This window comes from Pteropus vampyrus, unplaced genomic scaffold (genome assembly GCF_000151845.1).
Source record: "Pteropus vampyrus isolate Shadow unplaced genomic scaffold, Pvam_2.0 Scaffold51, whole genome shotgun sequence".
NCBI classification, from domain to species: Eukaryota; Metazoa; Chordata; class Mammalia; order Chiroptera; family Pteropodidae; genus Pteropus; species Pteropus vampyrus.
Window position 1 is genome coordinate 615,581 of NW_011888832.1, and position 9,977 is coordinate 625,557.

The 9,977-nt window shown below is 54.1% G+C and overlaps 1 protein-coding gene across 1 annotated transcript in view; it reads right to left on the bottom strand.

The window, feature by feature from the left end:
- Positions 1 to 532: 532 nt before the first annotated feature.
- The window catches only part of NLRC5 (NLR family CARD domain containing 5), a 52,754-nt gene continuing 43,309 nt past the window's right edge, over positions 533 to 9,977 (bottom strand). The window contains exons 35-45 of the mRNA XM_023530666.1: positions 7,754 to 7,834; positions 6,522 to 6,608; positions 6,054 to 6,137; positions 5,657 to 5,740; positions 5,429 to 5,506; positions 4,598 to 4,681; positions 4,440 to 4,511; positions 4,097 to 4,180; positions 2,829 to 2,912; positions 2,405 to 2,488; positions 533 to 1,615 (exon numbers count right to left, since the gene is read on the bottom strand). Of these exons, the coding sequence (XP_023386434.1) occupies positions 1,504 to 1,615; positions 2,405 to 2,488; positions 2,829 to 2,912; positions 4,097 to 4,180; positions 4,440 to 4,511; positions 4,598 to 4,681; positions 5,429 to 5,506; positions 5,657 to 5,740; positions 6,054 to 6,137; positions 6,522 to 6,608; positions 7,754 to 7,834 (934 nt within the window). The 3' untranslated portion in view covers positions 533 to 1,503. The remainder of the gene's footprint in view (positions 1,616 to 2,404; positions 2,489 to 2,828; positions 2,913 to 4,096; positions 4,181 to 4,439; positions 4,512 to 4,597; positions 4,682 to 5,428; positions 5,507 to 5,656; positions 5,741 to 6,053; positions 6,138 to 6,521; positions 6,609 to 7,753; positions 7,835 to 9,977) is intronic.

Below are 9,977 nucleotides of genomic sequence, written 5' to 3' on the forward strand. Positions count from 1 at the left end.
AATGGACCGCCCACCTGTGGAAACCGTCTAAGCCCGAAATTTCCAGGTGCTCGCAAGGACCGGGCAAGCAGCAGAATGGGAGAAAGGTCACCGGGGAGTGGTGGGGACTGCAGCAAACCGAGGGATGTGTGCCACATCTAAAGGGCACAGTCATATGGCTCCAACAGATTACTCTTGAGTGGGAATGCTAGACTAGCACCTGAGAGAAGCTGCAAATCCGGATTTTTATGTAAAAGTTCCCAATCTTAAATATCAACGATTAATTCAGAAAAGAGTTGACATGTAATGCAAGTCTAACAAAGAAGGTTTCCAGCATGTCGAGCTTCTGTAACACCCTCATGGGGGAGGTGAGTTCTGGAGAGAGGTCACTTGTCCACGATCGAATGACCGTATGAGCACGGACACGACCCCATGTCTCCTGACTCCTCTGAGCACACCTCTCTGTGGTCTGCTCTCCGCTCCAGGCCCTAAGGCAGGAGATGAACCGCTTCCGACTTTGGCGAGGTATTGGGACAGACACAGGAGACTCAGGCCGGAGGCTGGAGACCATCTATGTTTATTGGTCACACCCAGCTTAGAGTGTAGCAGGGCCATCCCTGTGCCCTCTTGGGAGTAACAGGAACACTGTTACATATGCAGTGCGACATGCAGCTCCTGGGAGCTCACCTGGATCTCGCTGAGGTAGTGGCTGGACCCCATGGCCTTGCCTGATAACCTTGGCATTGTCCATCTGTTATACCTATAGGCCTGCTTCATCCCATACACAAGATAGACTGCTTATCTGTCCCCCAGGTCAGTTTGGGCCCAAGGTCCTGGAAGCCAGCATTTAAAAAGAAGGGGTTGTCCAGTGTACAGTTGGGCAATGCGAAGCTTGAGGCAGAGCCTCATGGTGGAGTCCCCGGCTTGGCCCAGAGGCTTGGGCCACTGGGCCGGTCAGTGCTTAGATCGTCTCTCTATCCCAGTTCTGGGCGGAAGACATTCTTTGCCTTAGCTACCCTGGAAATGCAATCTATAAATACATACTGGTTTTAAAAAAAGTAATAAATTAGATCTTGGACCAGCCCGAGAGCATTTGGCCAGCCACGTGTCACAAGACATGGATATTTGTCATGTATCATATATGGACCATCAATCATGTGTCCTGCCACGTGTGGTGCTAGCATCCATGACACTGACCCACAGGCCACCCTGCAATTCCATGTGATATCACATGGAACTCTGCCACGTGTGAACTTCCCTGTTATGTATCATATCATAACACCTCATCGTGCCACACATCCCTACTGGTCATATGTGTCACATGTAATACAGGGTAGTGTATGGGCCATAGTAGACTCCTGGTCCCCAAATATGTCCTCCTTGAAGACTGTAACAGATCAAACGTATCCCTCCCTCCTGAGGCAGGGTGCAGGGGCACCCAGCTGAGGCTTTTACTGAGCCCTCTATCATGGTGGGTGCAACCTGGCATCACTTGGCTGGCTTCGAAGGGTCTTGAGAGGGCCATCAAGTGCCCTGAGAGGCCTGTGGCTGGTTGTGGAAGAAAGCAAAGTCCAGCCTGGGCTCCTGGCTCTGCAGACGCTGGGCCGAGTCGGGGGGAATGGGGTTATTCCAGAGGCTGCGGGATGCAGAGACAGACACTCAGCTCTCGTCCTCCTCTCTCTGCCCTCTGTCCTAGCTACAGGTGGGAAGACCGAGGCCCCCAGGGGAAGAGCTGTGCCCAGAGTCACCTGGCAGAGGCAGGCGTCAGACCAGCATGGCTACGCTAGGTAGATAGTGTCCCCCACACCCAGGCCCTGCCTTCTTCCCCTCAGTCTTCTTCCCCAGGAGCTAGCGATCCCAGCTAGGCCCCCATTCATAGGACACACTGTGCAAATAAGGAAAGAGCGCCCCTTATTTAAGACATGCTACTTCCATTGTCTGAAATTGTCATAATACATTGATTTTTAAAGAACAAGACACTTCACTACGATCTACTTGAATTCTAACATGTTTGCTATGTGAATGGCATCCCTTAGATGCAATGCCTTAATGCAGTGCACAATCTATACGACTGTACGTGGTGGCTCTGATTAGAGCTACCGTTTTAAGCGCTGACTACGTGCCAGGAATTGTGCTCAGTGCTTTATACAATCTCTTAATCCTCACGGGTAGATACTATCATTATCCCCGTATCGTAGACGAGGATGTCGAGGTTCAGAGAGGTTGAGTTACTGATGCGAACTTACACGATCGGGGGATGGCAGCGCTGGGATTTGACCCAGGTCTGCTAGCTGCCAAAATCTCGGTGGAGGGGTCGGAGTCTCCTTGATAATCCCCAACCCAGGTGCTGCCTCCTCCTACAGGGAGTCCCTTACATTATAGGGGTTGGTGTGGGCTCCCCGCTCCCCCTGCAAGCCCCTGTTACCGGATGACTTGGATGCCAGACCCCTGTGCCAGCCCTTCGGCCAGGAGCCAGGCTCCATGAGCGGTGATCCGATTCTTCTCCAGGCTTCCCAATGGACAGCGGAGGAAGGGGAAAGAGAGAGGCTGGCATGAGATGCGGGGAGGGGCTTCCCTATGTCCCTTCCCCAGGCCGAGATGGGGGCACATGGGCTCCCCATACAACTGCTCAGGGAACTCAACAGACAGCAGTACAGTAGGAATGAAGACCGGGACCCAGGGAGAACTAAGCTTGGCAGTGGCTTGGAGCAGATCTGTGCGTGTAAGTCAAGAAGGGCTTCCTGGAAGGCAGGGTCCTGACCCAGTGGCCTCTTGGCTTTCCCCAGGATGTAGGTCCCCTTCTGGCCCTCCCTGCCCCCTCCGGCCTCCCAGGTTTTGTCCCCTCATACTCTACTCTCTTCAACCGGCCCATCCGTGGCAGCACCCGGGCCAGCTCGGCAGCTGCTTCATCCCCGAGCAGATTCCAGGACAGCCTGCAGGGTAGGGGACCTAAGGTCAGTGGCAGGAAGGCAGTGAGGTCGAGGGGTGAAGACACGGAGGCAGGTGGGGAGAGCTGGGGCCCCCAGGGGGCGTGGTGCTGTGCAGGTACAAGAGGGGCCCTCTGATGGGACGCTCATGTGCCCTCCCCAAAGACCCTTCCTCCCCCAACCCCATTCCCAAGCTGGTCACCCCTCAAGAACCCAGAGAGCTCAGGACCTGGCTGTCTCAAGAGCTCAGAACACGTAGCCTGCGGGAGCAACGTCACGCGGCAAACTTCCACCATGCACGGGCCTCCTTCACAACTATGTCCCATCCGGGCACTTCCTGTATTATCATTTGTTTCATGGTTTTCTTTCAATCGGTCCTCCCTCCCCTCTTTCTTTTAACTTTAAGAAATTAATCTGAGGAAACATGATCATTATCATCAGTGGAAAACTTATGTTTAAGATAAATACAATGCAAACTACAGTATTAACTTCCAGCTGGAACTTATGTCCTTCCCAAGGTGCTGAGCTGTGGCCTGCTCCCTGCTGGCAGACCAGGGAGAATCACCAGTGTCAGGGGTTAGACATGAGTTAGTGCTGGTCTGAGACTTTCCCCTCAGTGTAATGACAAGAGTTAAAATCTTTCGGGTGTAAATGTGAAATCTTATAATCACTTGGACCCTGTACTTTAGGAAATAGCATTTTCTTCCATACTGTGGTCAGGGTCCCAGGCTAGTCCTGGAAGTCTAGTTGACCTGAGGCAGTGCAGCAAAGCCCTGAGGTCCCAGCACCTCTAACTGCCAACAGGGGGTTGGTAGTGGGCAGGGCCAGTGGGCAGGTCGGGGACTTGCTGGATTCAGCCGCTCTTCATTACCAACAGCTGCTTCAGAATTTAAGGCTCCGTAAACCAGGCTGGTCCATCCAGCCACCTTGCAGAGGGAAGGTCAGGGCAAAGAGCCTTTGGAGACGGTCTGGGGCACCTCCCCTCCCGCCAGGTGAGGAAACAGGAAGGAAGGCTGAGTGGCCTTGCTCAGAGTCACTCGCAGCTCAAGTGTTAAAACTTCCTCTAGAGGAGGTCTGAGTGAGATGGGAGAACCTCTGGGGGGAAGGGACCAGCTCCTGGCTGGAGGGTGGGCGGGGCCGCGTCCCCGGATGCCTGCCTTTCCCAGCTCAGGGCCCTCCTCGCCACTCACAGGATCTCTTCCAGGGCCGGGCAAAGCACGAAGTTGGCAGTGAGGGGCTTGGCAGTCTGGTTGTCAATATCACACGAAACCAAGCTGGGGAAAAAGAAGGGGCGGGATGGAGGTGTCCCAGGCCAGAGCATCTCCAGCGTCCCCTCTCCCCCGGAGGGAGCGGAGTGGCCAGGATCAGGGCAGGGTGGGAGTTTTAGGAAAGTGCTCCTTTTTACCCCAGGCTCCTTCTGTACCTGAGGCCTCTGTCACTTTCAAGGATCTCCCAGGTGTCAGGCTCAGCCAGGGAAAGGCTGCCTCTTCCTCCCAACTCCAGCCCCACAGGTAGTCAGAGGAAGCTACTTACTCTATATGCCTGAGCAGTGGGAGCCCCTGACGGAAATGTGGGACCCCTCCGGCCAGGCTGTTCTCAGCCAAGCTGCAGGGCAGACAGACACCTGTGAGAGGAATCTGCAGACCCTCCTCGGCCTGTCCCCCTGCCCATGCTCCACGCTCCCTACTCACCTGATCTCTTCCAGATGTGGGCACCCATCCAGGGCCTGGCCCAGGCTCAGTGCCCCCTCTGGGCCCAGACGGCTGGATGGCAGGCTGGGGAAAGGGGAGAGGGTGAGGAGAGCCTGGGGGACCAGGTGTGGGGATTGGGGGCTGGATCCCCTCACCCTCAGCCTTGTCTCAGGCTGTACCACCAAACCTTAGACCGTTTCTGGGTAATTGCTATCCCAAGCCTCCTCCCCACCCATACAGGACCTGGGTGGGTATCAAGGGCCCTGGCTTTGGGCTTTGAGATGCCAAGTTCAAGGCCTGGCTCCTCCATGTAGTGATAAGGTGATCTTGCCAACCTTTCCTCCCTTTAATTCCGTTGTCTGTAAAATGGAGCAAATAGAAATCCAGGCCCCATGGGGCTGCTGTGAGACTCAGATGAGACCATGGACATAAACTGTAAAGTGCTGGGGCCGTGCTCCTTGGCACTTTGCTCCCGTGTGGCCCTTTGCCGCCACTTCCTGGCTCACCCTCAGAGATAGGCTCAGAGGTCCCTGAGCTGGGATTGTTGTAATTATTTTGCAGATGAGGAAACTGAAATTCAGCAGGGGCAGGGGCTTGGCCATGGGCACCCAGGGACTAGTGGCAGAGCCAGGACTAGGCCGTGGCTCCAGATTTCCCTGCCCCAGACTCCAGAGGCAGGGCAGGAGCAGGCAGGGCATGGGGCAGCCAGCTCTGGTACTCTGCCCTAAGGCAGGGCCGCTCAGCCGATGAGGACCTCGACCGCCAAGTGTTCCCGGCCAAACCCTGCCTTGCTAGCCGCCCTGCACACACCATGGGCAGCGGGACACTCACTGCAAGACTCTCAGGTGCTGGGGCAACCCTTGGGCCAGCCCCAGGGCTGTGGGATTCCCCACGGCATTGCAGCCAAGCCTGGAAAAAGAGAAGGTATGAGGGTGAGCACGGGGCCAGCCTGCCCTAGACCCCCACCCTGCCTTGTGTCCGTCAGGGGAGACAAGGGCTAGGTAGGCTGTGGGGACACAGAGGGCAGAGGGCAGTCAGTCCACCTGGGAACACACTCACTTCAGCTCCTCCAGGTGCTTGCAAAGGGTGAGAGACTCCGCCAACTGCACGCCCCCAGCCAGGCCGATGTTATTTGCTGAGAGGCTGAGGGAGAGGCAGGTGTCAGACCCTCAGAACCCCCACTTCCCCCACCCCCGCATCTACTGGGTCCCTAAGAGACAGCACCCTCCTGCAACACACACACACACCCTCCTAGCCTGATGGGGCAGAATGGCCCAGAGAGGAGCAGGGGCTGGGCTGGCTCAAGGTCCCAAAGTCAGCAGGGCCAGGAGGTAACCCAACCCCACTGCCTGGACACTGAAGTTGAGGTAGGAATGTCAGCCTGAGCCAGAAGCCAGTGTGTCCCTGGGCCACGGGGCAGCCACCAAGGGCCCCGATGAGCAGGGCCAGCACTCACTCTATCTTCCTGAGCTCAGGCAGCCCCGGCAGGACGGCAGCTAAGTGCTGGGCACCAGTGTCTCCAATCTGGTTGTAGCTCAAGCTGGGGGAGAGAACAGCGGCGGAATTGGAACCATCGGCCTGCCACCCACGTCATCTCGTCCCTGTCTCCGTCCCAGAAGAGGAGCAGGCTGCGTCTAGAGCGAGGCCTGAGCGCACACCGATAAAGCTCCGCCCCCTAAGCCGGGTGAGGGCGCCAAACCCTCATCTTGTGTTTGTGGCTCCCTGACATCTGCCCCGAATCCCTCCGGCTGCAATCCTGCAATCGGCACTCCACATCCTATCTGTGGGTCCACGAGGTTCTATGTCTGGGTTTACGCGGTGAGGAAGTGGGTGAAAGGGACGAGTGTCCTCAAGGAGCTTCTTGCTTTTGTCATCTTCCCCTGCCCAAGTTGTCTTGGGCCCAGGGGAGGGACAGGCAATGCACCCCAGCTCCTCCAAGCTGGTGGCAGCTCTGAGGGCCTTGGAAAGGTGGTAGCAGCCAACGTCACAAGTGTCGTTCCTGCTCAGATTGGAGAAGCGGGAAATAGGCCACAAGGCCTAGTCAGGAGAAAAGGCCTTTGCAGGCGCTGAACTGTGCGCTTCGCAAAGCCTCGACCTGTCCAGGAGCTCGTGCCCGTCACAAAACTGTGAGGAGGAGGACAGGCAAGGCAGGCATGACGGTACCCAATGTCCAGGTGAGAAAACAGAGGCCCAGGGAGGTGCCATGACTGGCCCAAGAATGCCCAATGACTCGCAGGCAAAGTGGACACAGGTCTGCTGGCCTGGGAGAGGTGGCCACGTGTTTTGGTTTGGCCTCAGCCCGTGTCAGGGGTCTCCAGGACAATTTCACGTGGGTTCCACAGTTCAGGCAAATCAGTTCCACAGGCGCATCTTGCTCTAATCTAGGCGAATGGTGGGGTTTTCCTTAAACCTAATTTGTTGTCTTTTGTGCACCCTGACCTCACCCTGCCTCTGAGTGGGAAAAAACAAAAAACAGCTGATGCAAACTTAGCCTTGCAGTAAATATGCGTCTGGGGGCTGTTTTGTTTTGCAAATTAAATTTTTGCCAACTGCCTTTCCGTGAATTCATTTTGGGTGAAATGACCTGCTCCCCTATGACATGCTCCCCCAAATTCTCTGAACTCGTCTCCTATGCACACTACATTGCCAGAGTGGGGGTGGGGACTTGGATAAAAACAAAACAATGCTTTGTGTCAAGCTTGGGTTTGTTTTTAGTTACCATATTTTATGTTTTGAAAAGAGCGCGTGATGTTCGTTTATCGAAGTGGTCAGGGCATCCGGAGAATATCAAGGTCACCAGAGTATGGTCTGTGGACCCAGAATTAATATCACCTGGGAGTGTGTTAGAAACACAGAATCTAGGCAACCCAGACCCACGGACTCAGAAACGTGAACCAGAACACAGGGCGAATCTGTGCACAGTTAGGGGTGTTCTAGGACTTGGCCCCAACCCTTTGGGTCACTTTCGTAGCCAAGTAGAAGCTGGAGGCATTAAAAGGCAAGGGCCCTGGCACTGACCTGGCAGGGTACAAGAACATCCCAAGGACAAGAGCACCGAGGGTCCTTGAGGAGGGGCCCCCAGTGCTTCCTTGTGCGGTGGGCCCAACAGGGCATGGAGTGCACCCTCCCATGCATTCCCACAGGGTTACTCACCAGAGGCTCTGCAGGCGGGTCATGTGGCTTAGTCCTTCAGTGAGCACAGCTAGGGTGGGCCCACCCAGCAGGAAGTTGCTGAGGCTGGAGGAGAGGAGGCCAGAGGAGGACTGGGCATCACTGGGGTTGGGTCCCAGGTGCAGACAAGGCCCGTCCCGTCCAGTTGCTTGAGGACCCAGTGCTTAGCAACACCCAGGGACTGCCAAGACGGCCACTCACATCCGTGCAGTGTAAAATATTGTACGAAACTGCCCTGGGGGATCCAGATGCTGATTCTCTGCACGGAGTATTAAGACCACCCAAGCGGCAGTTCTATTTCTGAATCACACTGGATCCAGACTACTGATCAGTAACCATAGCGACCACACATCTAGCATATACTATGGGCCAAGCACGGGGCTCCGTGCTATCCCGAGACATGGATCTGTTATTGTCCCCATTTGACAGAGGAGGAACACTGAGGTTCAGAGAGTTATAAAATTTGTTCAGAGTCACACACAGAAAGGGACAGAATCAGGAACAAAACCCCAGGCTGTAGGGTTTTCATTCCTGGGCTCCAACCACGTGCCACTCATGGGATCCTGCTACTTCCGGCCCCTGGCCCCAGCAGGAGAGGAGAATCATAACAATAATTGCCAATACTTGTTAAGTGAGAACTCTGTGCCAGGCTCTGTTTAAAGGACTTAACATGTATTATCTTATTTAATCTCCACAATCACCCGAGGAAGAAGGTGCAGCTCTTATCCCTAAAGTTAAAATGCGCCTTACTGTTGATGTGTACACTTGAAACTTACTGGATTTTGTTAACCAATGTCACCATAATAAAAAATAATAATAAAAAAAAAAAATAAAGGAAAAAGCACAGAGAAGTTGAGTAACCTCCCCAAGCTCACGCATAAAGAGGTAGAGCTGAGAGGTGGCAACTGTCCTGGTTTGCCTAGAATCGAAAGGTTTTCTAGTATGTAGGACTTTCAGCCCTGGGCAAACTGGGACAGTTGGTCACCCTACTAAACGTTGAACCTGGGTGGTGTGGCTCCCAACCGAGATCCATGCCCTTGACCATTGCAAGTGCAAGATGCTGGCTGGATGTGTGAGGTGAACTGCTTGTCAGGGAGGAGACATTCAGAAATGACAGATCTGAAACTGGAAAAGGCCTCTGGGCAGTGAGGATCCACCCGCTTCCTTGTACCATCCCCCCCATCCTCCAGGGGACAAGCGAAGAAGGACAAAGTGGGAAATTTTCATTGTCGAGGGACAGAAAGCCAGAAGACTCCATTTAAAATGGATTCAAAACATATGTCCAAAAAAATCTGGAGGAAAGTTCACCAACTGCTTTTTTCCCAGAAGTTTTTCCCAGGGATGTCACTGTCAGGGGATGTCATGTCCTTTGTTACATATTTCTGTCATGATGGAACACTTTATAACGTGTGTGTATTTTTGGTGTTCAGAAAAACAGAAATCAAAAGCAGAAAATGCCCTGTGAAATGTGCCCTCTAGATGCTGCTCAGTCTACGCAAGATGGGGGGACCTGTTCTTCAGCCTGAGGCTGTTTCTGGTGTTTCTGAGAATTTGGTGACTCCAAATTCTAGGTGAGAATACAAGTTGCCAGTTACTACGTATACAGAAGAGGCAAACGGCAGTGGACATCCGTGGATTTTTTCTGCCCAGAGTTTGTTTCCCTTTCCTGTTAATAGTGCCCCGAAATACCACCCCCCACTGAGTCCAGAACTGGGTGGGCATGTGACCCAGGTCTGGCCGGTCAGAATATTGTGCTCAGAGCCACAGCGATTGGTTTAGGGAAGGCCATGTGACCCAAGCTAGTCCCATGAGACCCAATCCAGGGCCTTTCCTTGGAAGGATAAGGAGAAAAGAGCTCCCTCTCCACTAAGCTGGTAGAAAGTGAGACGCAGGGACAGCCTGCCTGCGAATGAAGTCGAGATGGAGAGATAGACAGACAGAGGAGAGGATGGGGGGTGAGGGAAACAACTACAGAACCTGGATCCAGCCAAGCCTGAAGCCAGTCGCCTTGTAATTTTCTGTGACATGAGCCAAAATTTTTCTGGCTTGGGTCTCCTGGAGTGAGTATGCTGCTTTCTGTGGTCAAGCATTTCGATAGCACTGAGAGCCAGGTCATGAAGTAAAATGGAGGGCATTCAGGTCACCAGTGTCTCCCCAGGGACAGACTGGAAAGTTTGTGTTCACAGGAGATGAGATGGTTCCTGGACAC